The sequence below is a fragment of the Corythoichthys intestinalis genome, chromosome 14 (genome assembly GCF_030265065.1).
Source record: "Corythoichthys intestinalis isolate RoL2023-P3 chromosome 14, ASM3026506v1, whole genome shotgun sequence".
Taxonomy (NCBI): Eukaryota; Metazoa; Chordata; class Actinopteri; order Syngnathiformes; family Syngnathidae; genus Corythoichthys; species Corythoichthys intestinalis.
Genome location: NC_080408.1, coordinates 17,597,159 through 17,613,144, shown reverse-complemented (window position 1 = coordinate 17,613,144; position 15,986 = coordinate 17,597,159). Strand labels below are relative to the sequence as shown.

General features: G+C 39.6%; 1 protein-coding gene across 2 annotated transcripts in view; it reads right to left on the bottom strand.

Annotated features, from left to right (window-relative positions):
- LOC130929912 (protein APCDD1-like) overlaps positions 1-15,986 on the bottom strand; it is an 85,914-nt gene that overhangs the window by 1,193 nt on the left and 68,735 nt on the right. For both annotated transcript variants that reach the window (XM_057857534.1, XM_057857535.1), the window contains 3 exons: positions 12,370-12,547; positions 11,789-12,314; positions 5,587-5,908 (listed from right to left, as the gene is read on the bottom strand). In XM_057857534.1, coding sequence (XP_057713517.1) covers positions 5,587-5,908; positions 11,789-12,314; positions 12,370-12,547 — 1,026 coding nt within the window. The remainder of the gene's footprint in view (positions 1-5,586; positions 5,909-11,788; positions 12,315-12,369; positions 12,548-15,986) is intronic.

Genomic DNA, 15,986 nt, shown 5'->3' with positions numbered 1-15,986 from the left:
TTCCTTTTTTTAAACCTGTCCTGTTCAGCTGTTTGACACGGAGAATGAATGTATAAGTGTCCGGTTGGTCTGAACAGTTTTAATGTTTCACATTGAGAGTATGACATAGGCCTACTCCCATTGTGATCATTCAACATACCTTGTTTATTATGAAAAAGCAGCGAACAGGAAGGTGTTATGGGGGAACAGAGGGAAAGAAAAGAAAGCAAACAAACAACAACAAGAAATACTTTGAACGCCTACACTAACTATGAATATGTTGGTGTTATCGTCAGCTAGATGTATTTCCGGTTGACATCATGCGGGGGGCCTGTTGACCAGGGAAAGAAGTGGAGGGGGGTGTGGGAGTCTATAAGATAAGTGATTGGGAGGGGTGGAGTGTACACAAATCAGCTCTGTGATTTAGAAACCAGTAATCGTGTGAATCCCTTGTGAGTGTTAGCCTGTCGGCAACCGACCCTATGCTGCCCCATTGCCAATCCTGGCACCGGGGCCCCCCCACCCGAGCGCACGCAATCACATCCAGCCGCGCGTGAGCCCCACCAAACACAGCCACGCAGACAAGCGGAGACGCAGCGCGGGCACCACCCCAGAGCCATGTGCAGTAATTTCCATCACTGTGACAGTATGAATATCCCTGCCGAAGTTTATCCCTTACTAATATCACGGAAAAATTGTACATTTGAAAAAAAAATAAATAAATAAAAAAAAAATACAGCATCTTGTTGTGTAGTACTCAAAGCCACAACGTTTCATCACAGCACATTTAAATTTGTACATGAAACTTGAACTTCAGCTATCAATTATTTAAGTAGTATTGATTAATCAGTCAAAACAATCAAGTAATCGGATTAGGAACATTTAATGTGTTGCAGAATAAATTTTAAGAGATGTAAAACAAAAGCTTGCTAAGGTTGCCCTTTCTAAAGAGCATTAAATGGGAATACAAAATTCCTGGGATTTTTCGAACTATGCAGAATTGCACTTTCATTTCACAAGAGCAAAAAACGCATTTAAAAATAAATTAAAATCCCTGAGTTTAGACCTAAACGGTATTTAAAAAAAAAAAAAAAAAAAAAAAAAAAAAGGAATAAGGATAAAAGTACAACAAAAGAACTATTGGGTAACTTGCATAGCCAAGGTCCTCGAGCTGAATACTATAAAACGGCAGCTTCTTTTTTTTGTTTGTTTGTTTATTTACAATGCTTTTTACAAATCATTCCAACACATTACCTCAAAAAACTGCTGAATACTATAAAACGGCAGCTTCTTTTTTTTTGTTTGTTTGTTTATTTACAATGCTTTTTACAAATCATTCCAACACATTACCTCAAAAAACTGCTAAATATACCTCTGAACTAAATTACTAATGCAGAAAAAAAAATCGTAGTAGCTCGAGCAAAAACTTCTGTTGTTCTTAACAGGGAGCAGCTGGATCCAGCCATGTTAAATGAGTTGTCATATTCACTTTTGCCACTAGAGGGCAGTGTATCCATCCAAATCCATTTGACATCTGTTTGTGGTGTTAGTATTGCCAGCACATTATTTTGTCATGGGCAGTAAAATGAATGAATACATTGAAGGGCCCATTTTTGAAAGGAAAAAAAAACTATTTAAAAAAAACAAAAAACAATTAGTCAAATGTCAATGAATAAAGATTTTTTTTAAGCATTGAAAAATCAATATAAATAATTGTAAATGGAAAAAATTAAGTTAAAAAAAATCTAAACTTAAAAAAATAAAACAAATTTTATTCAACTGGAAAAAGAAGAATGAAGGCATGAATTAAAACCAGCATGTGTATTTTGCTTTAGGAATTTTTTGTTTTTTAAAATCTCTTGTAGCCTCATATATCTTAATTCTTTGGCTGCCATTGACTGTAATACCCACCCAGTTAAAATGGATTGGACATCTATTGCCGTCAGTAGGTGTCAATATCAATTTCCCTCTTTTGCTAACTACCACAACCCATACTCTGTGAGCCTGGTCTGGCAGAGTATGAGTTAAGATAATGATAACTTTTGAATAGATATCCAGTGTAGTGACTAATATCCCTAAAACGGTTAAACTATTTTCCAACCACCCGGAGGGAGGTCTCAAAAAATGTTGTTCGTTGAGAGGACAACAAAATTGCTTCCCCTCAGATATTTGTGGAATGTAATTTGGTTGGGTATATTCCAAGGATGCACTGTATAAGCATCGATCGCTGATTAATTAATTGTGGACTTCTTGTTGCCTGTAGGTTCAAAATTAGCCAGTGCAGGGCGTGTGTCTTTTGTTTTTGGGCTGTTAGAATATTTAGGAAGCGAGCCGGGCTGTCGTAGTTCATCTTGAGTTATTTTAGATGAATATGTCATCACACAGTATATTGACAAAATTATAGATACGATACGATGTGAACTTGGGAGGAATCTAGAATGATGCTTAATTTGTGAGTTTCTTGCACGTGTTTTGGGGTTAGCATGTCATCGGATTAGGTTATATTGACAACATAATTACAGATCTGGATAGAGCGCTCCAAAACCTTCAATTTGAGGTATGACTCAGTGACCTTTGTAGTAAATAGATTTGTGACCTTTTCACTGCCAAAGTATCTACATGGGAAGTGTCATGTGATTTGTGAGTTTAATAAGTATGTTTCTGGGTTAGTATGTCATCATATTAGACCATATCGACATAATAATAACATATCTCGATTGGACTCATCAAGACTTTAATTTGAGGTATGACTCAATGTGCTGCAAAACAATTTTATTTTTTGATGAACATCTGAAGCTACAGAATATGTTTTGTATTAGGATCAAGGGCATAGGTTTGTATCGGAACGGTAGGGACAGAACACTACCAACTTTTCAGGATGCTAAAAATGTCCCCACAAACCTTATATGCATGATGTATTGTTACATAGGTCTTTTAAATTTAAGTCTTATTTAAGTCCTCCCATACCCATTATTAAGTGAATTATTTTCATTATGTTCAAACATACATTGACCCCTTTTCACTTGCTGAATGTGTCGGCCTATTTTTTTCACCTTCAAACACACGTTTCATTGGCTGATGACTTGACCCACCCCCAACATACATACTCACATTCACACTCACACAGCCCATACAGAAATACATGTCGACAACATGCTGCCTCCTCCGCCCCCTACAAAGAGGAGGGACATTAGAAGTTTTTTTTTTCAGCCAGCAGCCACTGTAAGTACTTCAAAAAGAAGCCAGTGTTGTGGAGGTGGGCAACACACCACTAATTTCGCTACTGAAAGTCCGACCTGCATCAGAGTTAACATAACATTAAACTGTGTGAACTTGCTAACCTGCAAAACTCGAGTAGGAAGCTGCTTCAAGAGGTGTCCTTTTGTTTGCGTTTTCTACTGTTAACGGTAATTAAACTGTGAGAAATTTTGTGAACTCTGCTGGAAACTATAGAACTAGAATAACGTGAGAAAGAAGCTTCTTAGAGAGGGGTGCTGCATAACCTCATATGTTGCTCACACAACACAACGTGCAGACAGCATAATCATAATTAACTATGTACATTAAAAAAAAAATTTAATGTTTTTTTTTTTAATGCCGCAAGCTACCCACACTAGTGTTGTGATCGCCTGGTCGATCATGACGGACATAATGAGCACCCCAGATTTAGCATATCAATTAATTAGGTTCATATTAATGAGAAATGCAGCACGTTTACCCAATCTGTTTGGTCTTTTTAATGTCCCACCCCGAGCAAAAAATGTACATGCATGTTATGCTGTTATATTATCCCTACAAATGTTGAGACTAAACCTACGCCCTTGATTAGGATTTATTTGATGACACCACACTGAGTCATATATTGACAAAATAATTGCAGATCTTGATAATATCTTCAATCCAATGTGTTTTGGGTAAAAATACATTTTTGACTTTGGGTTATCTAACACAATGTGAAAATAAATCACCAGAAACGTAACCACTGAATCTCAATCTACCTTCTATGTACAGTGGGGCAAATAAGTATTTAGTCAGCCACCAATCGTGCAAGTTCTCCTACTTGAAAAGATTAGAGAGGCCTGTAATTGTCAACATGGGTAAACCTCAATCATGAGAGACAGAATGTGGGGAAAAAAACAGAAAATCACATTGTTTGATTTTTAAATAATTTATTTCCAAATTAGAGTGGAAAATAGTATTTGGTCACCTACATACAAGCAAGATTTCTGGCTGTCAAAGAGGTCCAACTTCTTCTAACGAGGCCTAACAAGGCTCCACTCGTTACCTGTATTAATGGCACCTGTTTTAACTCATTATCGGCATAAAAGACACCTGTCCACAATCTCAGTCAGTCACACTCCAAACTCCACTATGGCCAAGACCAAAGAGCTGTCGAAGGACCCCAGAGACAAAATTGTAGACCTGCACCAGGCTGGGAAGACTGAATCTGCAATAGGTAAAACGCTTGGTGTAAAGAAATCAACTGTTGGAGCAATTATTAGAAAATGGAAGACATACATGACCACTGATAAGTTCCCTCGATCTGGGGCTCCATGCAAGATCTCACCCCGTGGCATCAAAATGATAACAAGAACGGTGAGCAAAAATCCCAGAACCACATGGGGCGACCAAGTGAATGACCTACAGAGAGCTGGGACCACAGTAACAAAGACTACTATCAGTAACACAATGCGCCGCCAGGGACTCAAATCCTGCACTGCCAGACGTGTCCCCCTGCTGAAGCCAGTACATGTCCAGGCCCGTCTGCGGTTCGCTAGAGAGCATTTGGATGATCCAGAAGAGGACTTTGGGGGTGTTTTTTCTGCAAAGGGACCAGGACAACTGATCCGTGTAAAGGAAAGAATGAATGGGGCAATGTATCGAGAGATTTTGAGCGAAAATTTCCTTCCATCAGCAAAGGGCATTGAAGATGAGACGTGGCTGGGTCTTTCAGCATGACAATGATCCCAAACACACAGCCAGGGCAACAAAGGTTTCGTAGGAAGCATCGTAGGAAGCATTTCAAGGTCCTGGAGTGGCCGAGCCAGTCGCCAGATCGCAACCCCATAGAAAATCTGTGGAGGGAGTTGAAAGTCCGGGTTTCCCAATGACAGCCCCAAAACATCACTGCTCTAGAGGAGATCTGCATGGAGGAATGGGCCAAAATACCAGCAACAGTGTGTGAAAAGCTTGTGAAGAGTTACAGAAAACGTTTGGCCTCTGTTATTGCTAACAAAGGGTGCACAACAAAGTATTGAGATGACCTTTTGGTATTGACCAAATACTTATTTTCCACCATGATTTGCAAATAAATTCTTTATAAATAAAACAATGTGATTTTCTGTCTTTTTTTTTTCCACATTCTGTCACTCATGGTTGAGGTTTACCCATGTTGACAATTACAGGCCTCTCTAATATTTTCAAGTGGGAGAACTTGCACAATTAGTGGTTGACTAAATACGGTACTTATTTGCCCCACTGTATGTATGCCCCAAGTTTGAAATGCACCAGATGAATAGTGTTAGAAAATTCAGCTATTTGCATGAGTTTTGACATTGCTGTGACTATGAACTTTGACCCTTTGACATGAAAACCAAAATATATCACCTTTAAAGACGAAATCGGTGCCGCCCATGACACGCGTTGAGTGCAGTCCGCGCGAGTAGCGTCCGCGGGCATAGATGGTGAAGGTGGGGTGCTTGCACACGGGGTCGGAGAAGTGATAGTAGTAGCCCTCCCATGTGTGGTTGTTGTCGTGGAACAGGAAGTGACGAGTGAGGAAGAGCACCTCTGGACGGACCTCGCACCGTTGGCTTGCCCACTGGCCGTACAGGCCCACTGCCAGGTCGGCGCGTGGAGGCAGGATGGGCGGGTGAAACTCATCAGAGCGGTAGATGATGCGGCAGACGATACAACCGTGTGCGTGGTTCTGGAATGACAATGACAAGGTCAGTTTCATTATCATTTGTAAACATCTTCCAAACATACAAAAGGATCAAAATTACAGATACCACCATCACACAGTTATGAATAGATGAACTTCAGTAGAGATTTGTTTTATAACGTGTATTTTTCCAGAGTAACTCAACCGTACCACTTTTAGGGTATTACAGTAAGAGGTCATGTGTTTTGTTAGATGTTAAATACCATAGTCGTTGGGACGGCTGGTTCCCTGAGTGGGCTTGAAACAAGATTTATTGTTCTTGAACACAAAAAACAATGTTCACAAATGTTGTTTCTGTTCAAACAACCAGAAAGTTTTCTGATTTGTTCTACAGAACAAAGTGACTTTTTTAGCATCACTGTGGTATACATGTTTTTTTTTAAGTTCCAAACGAACAAAAAAGTGGCAGTGGGACCACAGTGCATCCCATTTTGGCAGGGCTCTGCCTTTGAGGGGATTCCCACCATATTTGAGAAGGAGAAGATGTTTTCCAGCGCACGTCTCGTGTGGTGAATGACGAATTCCAGACTTCACGATGCTTGAAGATCGTTCTCTTTGCAAGCAATTTAGAAGCTGATGGGCTTTAAGCAAGCAGCTCATCACTAACTCATCTAAATGTACTCTAATGTTTTGGTGTTGGACGATTAGGTGTTGAGATTCACCAAAAAATGAACGAAGCGGCACCAATTAGGGGAGATAAAGGTTAGTTGTCACACAGGTTGGTTGTCACACTTGTGATAACGACCACCATAGGACGGTGAAAAAAATCTACATTGCCTTTACTGTACAGTGTCATATCACATTGAGGGAGGAGGCACTGTACTTTTTTTTTTTTTTTAAAGAGTCAATTTAAAAATTTTAAGGTCTTCACTATTCTTTGATGTGCCTTTACACAATCTGTTTCTAGTTATAAAAGTGTTACATTACAAAAAATGAGGACAAAACTACAGTTTTGTTTCACATTTTCTAGTTAGCCAGTTTTTTGCTAGCTGTTAATTTAACTTTGAGCTAAAAGCAAGAGTTGGTGTCAGTTGTCACCACTTGGATGGGGATAGTTACATACCATATTAAGATCAGAGTACAGTGATTCCACTACATACGAAGTTAATTTGTTCCAGGACCTTATTTGTAAGTTGAAATGGTCCTATGTCGAGCAAGATTTTCCCATAAGAAAACATTATATTTCCATTAATTCGTTCCACAGCCCGAAAACCTACACTAAATCCTTAATAAATACTGCTGATACTATTGCAAATAGCAATTCCACAGAACAAAACAAATAAATTATACATAAAAATCGGAATAATAATAATAATGATAATACCTGTAATAATGTACCGAATCAGGTTCTAATGCGGCGGTTGTGTTTTGCGTGGTGTACCTGAACGCGCCGCGTGGCTGACATAACGAGATTTTTAACTTTCACTTTTCATGTTCTGTTGTTGGCATGTGTTGCACAAGTTCTGCAATGAATGATTAAAAACCTGACGAAGCTTGCGATTCCTTTGGCGATGTTACAATAATAATAATTGTCACCTTAACTTATAAAGACTGGTGAACGGAGGTCGGAGGAAGACCATCGAGATCGCAGGCATTCTACAGCGGTACTGTCGAGCCAGTTCACGGGTGTGCACACCACATATTTTTCTATTATTTCCATCTTCATTTCAATAGTAAGCGGCACTTTTTTCCTTTTTGTAGCACCTACACTAACATTCATAGAACTCATGTTGATTTCTCTCACAAGAAAATGAAACGTGCGTCTGTCTTGCGGAAAAACGAAACTGCTGACATGAATGGTCGTATTTCGAGGACGTCGTCAGATGTAGAAACAATTGGTGAGTCAAATTTTACGTCGGATGTAGAAAAGATTGTGTGTCGAAGCGACTGGATCTCGAGGTACCAATGTATTTTAATGTCACTACAGGGCAGTGTTGTTAATGTCCTTTAAAAAAGTAATTAGTTACAGTTACAAATTACTTCTCACAAAAAGTAATTTAGTAAGTAAGTCAGTTACCTCATTGTAAGAGTAATTAGTTACTCAGCAAAGTAACAGATGTTACTTTTCATGTTCGTTATTACGTCGTTATTATACATTCTATAACATTTTTCACATAAAAAGAAATTTATATTAACTGATTGAATTGAACTGATTTTTTTCATTAAAAAAAAGTACGACACACTTTTTAAACTTTTTTTTTTAAATTATTTATTTAACAGTGTAATTAAATGTTAAATGTTAAAAAAAAATGTCTTGTTGTGCTGACAGCACTCCTGTAACGAGTCACATGACATTTTGGAGGGAAAATGACAAGCAGTACTCAATCTGGACATTTAGAGATTTAAGTAGTTCCCATGCGGTGTACTCACTTATGTTGCCACGGGTTTAGATGTTAATGGCTATATTTTGAGTCATTTTGAGGGGAAAATAAATGAACTTCATTATATAAGCTGCACACAGACTACTTTTCATTGTGTCAAATGGTCATTTTGTCATTGTTTTCCCATGAAAAGATATACTTAAATATCTGCAGAAATGCGAGGGAGGGTTGTACTCACTTTTGTGATACACTGTACTCTAAGCTGTTATTAACAACACTGCTACAAGGGAAAGGGAAATTGTTTTCCAGCAACTCTCAGTAGTGTATATTGTTTAAAAACAAAGAACCCTAGAAAATAAAAATACATTGGGACAGTGAAACACAGGAATGTGCATGCAGTGGGCAAACCAACTCTGCATATTTGGAGAGTGCAGACCCTATGTTTGTCATCACTATGTTTCAGACAGTGAATAGCTATCGGACAAGATGTTGATGTTCAGTTCTGGACTCAATTTCATTTTGCGTTGAAGACTTCTGAACGGGTTCTGAGTCCAACGAGTTCTTCTCATAGCCTGAAAAATGGAAGTGTTGTATTCTTTTGAAGCAAGAATATAAACCTATTCCAATGGTAACCTTAAAATACATTCTTTTTAATTCTAACAAATTAAGATCACTCAAATAACATTTCAATTTCATTCGGAAGGCTCATCATTTCTAAAGAAAATCTATTTAAATAAGTGAAAACCTACCTTCTACCTTCCAGATAAATTACTCATTCGAATTACTAATCCAACCAAAGTTATTAAGCTTTCCTATAATGAATGAATGATTATTCTAAAGGCGCTTTCACATTAGACCAAGAGGAACAGGGTCTGGTTGGAGAGCTACAGTACCTTGCAGCAACACTTGCAGATGACTTGTTGAAAAGGTTCAGCATTCACACTGCGCCAACCGAACCTTCTGAGCAGTATCACGCTGACGAATGGCGCACTCCTTCATTGGAAATAATAGAAGAGGGAAATACCTCACTCCTAGGAGGGGATGGACGCTGCACGTAATGGAGCATAAATTAAGTCCCTGCTTGGCCAGCGGTGGGATCTGTCCCTCCCCACTCTATGCCGAGCGAACTGGAGTATATAAAAAATGCATACGTGAAAATTAAACCACAAGAAGGAACGGCATCACACAGGCACGATCGCGAACTTCCGTGACTTTTTGGCCTTTCAAATTGTTGCCACTTCCAGGACAGCGAGAGTCACGAAACGGCCGCCCCGAGGGCTTCACCTGTCTCGGCCACTGTCACTCTCACACGGTCCGTTCAGGAACAGCGTGCATAACATAACCGCCCCATTAGAACCCAATTCTGTGTATCAAATTCAACTGCTTAGCACAGCACAACAACATTTGGCCATGGTTAATCTAGTCTGTCATCTTGCCATTGTTGATTTTGAATAGCGTTCGCGCTGTACTTCCAATTCCAAGGATGTCCTGCGTGTACAATGGCGCCACCAGGGGGTGGCCAGGGTTTTTTTTGCCACCCTACTGGCCATCCAGAATAACAGTGGCGCGAGAAGTGGGGTGTTGAGGTTGCTGCAGCACCCCCTGGTGTTAAACCGAGGCTTATTGGACCTTTTATTTTTCAAATGTGCTCATGTGCCATTGCTGTCTAGCTGCAGGGAATTGCATTATAATACACGGGCGCTTTTATTTCCAATACAAAAACTCCAACACACACTGTACGTGAAATAGAACGCTGTCTTTGTAGTAGCATAGTAGTACGTGGCACGTAAACTATCCAGCATGTATGGAGAAAATACGCAATCATGACAAATTTGGACCAAAACTGGTCTTCTTGGATGGGAAAAACTAAAAAAGCTGTGAGTGACTTCCAGTACTGCTGCAGTATAATGTCAGATTATAGTAGCTGTGGAACTTAAAATGTTGACTGTACTGTTATGGACTATGCACATTAAATTAATAGTAACATTAAATATAGCACAATACACCAAAGTATATCAGTAGGTGTGTCCTTAAGTCTTTCTGATAATTTTCTTCTGGCCTTTTACTGCAATAAAAAATTATTGGCAGGTGCACTAGCCTTAGCATGGATAAACCGGAGTCATAGATCCACCATCACCCTCAGATACACAACACGGTTGACACTATTGTTGGAACGAGTGTGGGTTAACGTTGATCTGAATAACATGGCGTGCTGATAGGCAAATTATAATGTAAGTGATAGTAAAACACCTCCTGGTATATTTAAATGTTTTTCTTGATTGAATAAGAGTATGGATTTTCTCTATATGATTAAAAGAAATGTCTGCAATAGCTAATAAAGGATTAACATGTGTTTTGTATACTTCTTGTAATGTGATTAGAAAAAAAACAATTACCAAGGGAAATGGTCATGTGTAGCTTTTTTATTTTGTGGTAATTAATGGTAAACTACTGCCATTTAGTGGCTGTTTTTTAAACTTTCACTGCCAATTGCAAGATTTTCCCAAGCACTTTACAGTTAAGGCGACAACTTCACAATCACCAACCTACAACCTTGACTAGGTCCTCTTAAAAGGGAAACCTGTTGTATTGCAAATGTAATTTCTGAAGTTGCTTTACAAAAATAGTGTAAAATCCATTTTATCCTGGGGAAAAAAAATCTGAAAGACCTTAAATTTAAATGTTTTTTAATTGTATCTTCAGTAAATGTGCATTCTTTTGTCAAACACACTCAGTAATTGAGGTTAAATTTGATGTTCAGTGCTTTATTTTTTTAATATGATTCATTCATTCATTCATTCATTTTCCATGCCGCTTATTCCTCACGAGGGTCGCGGAGGTGCTGGAGCCTATCCCAGCTAACTTCGGGCAGTAGGCAGGGGACACCCTGAATTGGTTGCCAGCCAATCGCAGGGCACTAGGAGACACACAACCATTCACGCACACACTCACACCTATGGACAATTTAGAGTGTTCAATCAGCCTACCATGCATGTTTTTGGGATGTGGGAGGAAACCGGAGTTCCCGGAGGAAACCCACGCAGGCACGGGGAGAACATGCAAACTCCACACAGGAAGGCCGAAGCCCGGGATTGAATCCTTGATCTCAGAACTGTGAGGCAGACGTGCTAACCACTCAGCCACCGTGCCGCCTAATATGATTCAATATTATCTAAATAATGGGTGCGAGAAAAGCATTAATTTTCAGGTAAAATGGCATTAAAAAAGGTCTTAAAAGTCTTGAATTTAGATTGATCAATCCTGGGGGGACCCTGATTTACAAAACGAAGCAGACTATCTGAGAAAAGAAACTCTGGTCCATTTAAAACGGACCAAACAGTGCTAGTGTGAAAGCGCCCTAAGATGTATTAATGGGAGGATATTTATGAAAAAGTAAAAATTGTGACAACCAGCCTCATTCCCTCCAAAATGTAAAGATTCACTGAAAAGAAGTGTAATTTTAAAGCAGTACTGGAAACAAAAATTGAAAGGTACAACCACTGAAAACAACAGAATCAGAGTATCCTACATGAATGGAACTGACCTTGGCGTTTTGCAGTGGTGTCTGATAGCTGGTGGGCTTATAGTACAGCCTCTGTGTGGGGTCTGTGTGGACATCCCCCAGGAAGAGCTCCTCTACCAAATGGTCTGGGTTGTGGTGCATGTACTGCTTCTCCACACGCAGCAGCTGCAACTCGTGCATGGCAAAGTTGAGCTCTCTTGAGCAGTTGTAGCCACCCTCCTCGCTCCACAACTCGTAGGGGATGTCAGGCTCCCAGGGGCCCCTCACCGCTCCCCTGCAGCTTCGGTTCAGCCTTTGGCTCAGCTCCTCAGCCACGGCGGCTCCGTGGCACGTTATCTGAACCCGATGGAGGTGATACTCAGCCTCCGTGCCGCCTCGGATGATCCAGGAGGCCTGACGTGGCCGCAGGCGTCCCCGAACCAGCAGGGTGTATGTCGGCCTGGTGCAGTGATTGTCCTCATAGTAGAACTGGTGTGCCTGGAATGTGTTATTGGCGTAGAAGCGGTAGGAGCGTGTCAGGAATTCCGGTCCGGGTCTCACCTCGCAGCTGAAGGAAACAAATGTTTACGGGCTGAAGAGCCAGGAGAACTAGTAAGTCATACCTGGTGGACACCCAGTGACCCTCCACATTTGGGGGCATTTGCACTGTGATGCGGGCCCCGTCGTGAAGGTGCTTCAACATGTGGTGGCACATGTGGGAGTCCTTAACCGATCTGCCGTAGGTTTTCTCCAAGGAAAGGTGACGCGACCGCTCCTCCACAGAGAAACATGATGACAAACCTACACGAAAAACAAAATGACAGAATTGCAGGGTTGAGGTAGTTCAGCAGCTAAAGTGGTTTTAGTGTTAGGATTTAAGCAACACAAGGTAACTTTTCAACCTCGACTGACAACTAGTTGATTGACACCTCTTTTATATGTTTAGGGGGTCTGTATCACTTTCATCAGCACTAATTAACTTTTAGGAGGGTGGCAGTAACCCTGCCACGAAAAAAAACTGCAAATGTGCTGACTACTTCACGGCATACATAACTTCCCCCTTTCCTCATTCATTATAAAGACAGAAGTCGATGCGAACGCTTTTGCACGGATTCTGCAAAGATGGCAGAGCAACAAAAGAGACAAAAAGTTTTGTCTGAAGAGGGAAATAACAGGGAGGCTACCAGGATATACAAATTAACATTGGCCGGGCTTTCACTCGCTGGCGTGACACCACCGGCCCCCTCAACCCAACTTGTCAGTGCTGACGAGTTCGTGTGGGGTGGGGGGGTTAGCCACACTAAGCCACATGGTTGCTAACCTTTAGATGCCATCGCTTAGCCATAACTGGATTCATCACCTTATTAATATTAATCCTTCACACAGCTGCTGGAAACAGAAATTTTGTTTAATCCATCTGCAGGCGACCGGGAGATTGATTTTTGATTGATTGATGATTTTATGACACTGTGCAGGTGTGCGCTGGTCCTCACAGGAAACGCAGTCTTCCTTAGGGCAAATCACTACCGCTTTTGTCCACCGGCGTCGCTAAAATCGACTAAAAATGAAAAGTTACCAATGTCAAATTTGGATTTGTTATAGTATTGGTCTTTTAGGGAGTTTAGGAATTGCAGTGGGTTATAGTTGAACTTTAAGCATTAGTTGTCAGGCCTACGTGGAATAGTTTATTGCTAGTGTTACTGGTGGCAAGTTAGTATGTTTGGTAGTTTTAGGTGTTAGGGTTTTAATAGGTTGTAATATGGACAGGGGTTTGTAATAGGTTTAAAGGAATTTAACTCATTGCTTGTCATTGATAGCAATAGAACTCTAATCCATTTGAACTGGGAGGTTTGGCAGCGAATGAACGTTCATTTGCTGCCATCCTTCCCAGCTCAAATGGACTGGACGTCTACGAGGGACAAACTAATTCAAAGACTTTTAAATCTTTTGAATTTTTAAGAACCAAATGATTAGCCATTATCATTGTCAATGGGACTGAAACAGTTTAAGGTTAGTTTTACTTTTAGGGTTACTGGATTGTGATTTAGGTCAGTGTTTGAGTGTTATGGTTAGAGTTGCTGCTGAGGGTCCTTTAATGAGTAGGGTTTGGTGGTTCATTGTATATTTCAGAGTCGTGTTGATGTTCAAGTTTTTAAAAATTGATTTAAAATAACGCTGACAGCCCCAGCTTGAATGCTATGAAACATTACTGAGAAACCTTAAAAGTTCCTCCATGAAGTTTCCATTCTCTCCAAGCATGAATCCACAAAGCAGCTCTCAAATGGACAAATGGAAAGAAATAAAGATGATGGATAGCTTCCCTCAAGCGAATAAAATCAAACATTCTGTATGCTTCTTTCTCTTTTTTTTCTTCTTTTTTTTTTCGTTTTGTTAATAATGTAACCCAACTAAAAATGATTTGAGTTCTGCCAGGCAACGTTTTGGGCTGTAAGGTTTCTCCAAATTGGATGTTAGCTCATTTTATATTGGACAGTCAAGTTTTGTTGTGTTGTGTTCCCTTGCTAGGTGCATGGCTACATATTAACATGTCTTGCCAACTTTGAAGTCACCTCTAAAACCTGCATGAACCCTTTTTAAACTTAGTCACTGCCTGCCCCACCAGTTTAAATGAATATTTGACAATTACAGATGCTCATAAGTCTCCAGAAAGTGCACTTTAGAAGAAAAAGGTGTTCCTGCATCAACGACAGTTGACTTGGCTTTGAGTTTTTAAATTGTAAAAATCAAAGTGCCCACAAGACTCCCACAGCTCAGAGAGCACGCACGGCATAGCCAGCTGGCTCCAAACCGGCGACTGGTGAGGTAACGCCAGCGCGGACCCCGACGGGCGCAGACGCTGTAACCCAGACAAAGGACTGAACAATTTCCACTTGTACATTTCCAAACATCCTAATATGGGATTATTTTCACATGGAAAAATACACATGGCAAGAATACAGGAAGTCTATGTTTGACAATGCTAAGGGGCTAATGCTAGCCACCATGACTGACTTAGGAGGAAAAAAAACGATAGTCTATGATGGTAGTTTTGAATCTGTAAAAATACAAACGTGTTCTCATAAAACATTAGCCTGCACCAAAAAAATATATTTTGGCGATATTCTTTCTTGAAATCGTATTTTTCTGTATTTTTCTTCAATCAACTCATTGGCTGCCATTGACAGCTATAGACTTCCAATCCATTTGAACTGGGAGAGCTGTTAAATAATTTACACTATGAAAGATCTTATTATTAGACTTTTCCGATAATGACTTTTTAACTGATAACCAATATCCCGATATTGTACAACCCCAAAAATCTGGTACTGATATCAAACCAATCCCGATATATACGGTCATGTATTAAAATATTATTGCTAATTATATTGTGATGCTCCATTGGATGCTTTAATAATGATAATGCTCACCTTAAAAAATCCCAAGCATCTTAGTTTGGAAACATCTAATGGTCAACAAGCATAACTGCTGTGGTAAACTGTGACCACCCCTCATACAAAGGAAGAAGCCTTCTACATTCACTTTGAAGGTAACGTGCATATTGGCCTAATCCCGATAATGAAAAACCAATTCGATAATATCTGATATCATTTTAAAATGCTTTTATCGGTCGATATTATCGGCTACTCGATATTATCGGACAACTATAATTAATATTCTTGTAAAAAAAAAAAAAAAGTTCATAAATTTTTGGGGAAATTGCAGCTTTTTCATGAAAATGTTTTGATTTTCTAGATTTTAACATTTTACTTTTTTCAAAGTGATTGCAACTTCCTTTGTTCATTTTTCCCAAAATAGAAACTGGAGCTTTTTGTTTCTGACACCAAAACATTTTTTACTGAAGAAAAATTCGAGACTGTCAAATTTTTACTTTAAAAAAAAAAAAAAAAAAAAAAAAAAAAGTAATTAAAGCAGTGGTGTTACCAAGATGCCAGGTGTGGGTGGGCATTAATCTTAACTGGGGGCAAAAAAAAAAAAAAACTACATTGCTCAAGTAGGTCGAAATCCAGCGTAGGGCTACTGCACCTTAAAACACGTTTTGTTTTCTCCTTGAGATAACTGTTGTTGTGATTTGGTCTAAACAAATAAAAGTTGATTTGATTTGATCAGACTTAGAACACATCCAGAACTGAACAGTATGGACATGCAGGTGACAATGTTTTTTTTCAGTTAACCTATTGTGGTTCCTCGGTTTTATTATTATTATTATTATAGTTATTCT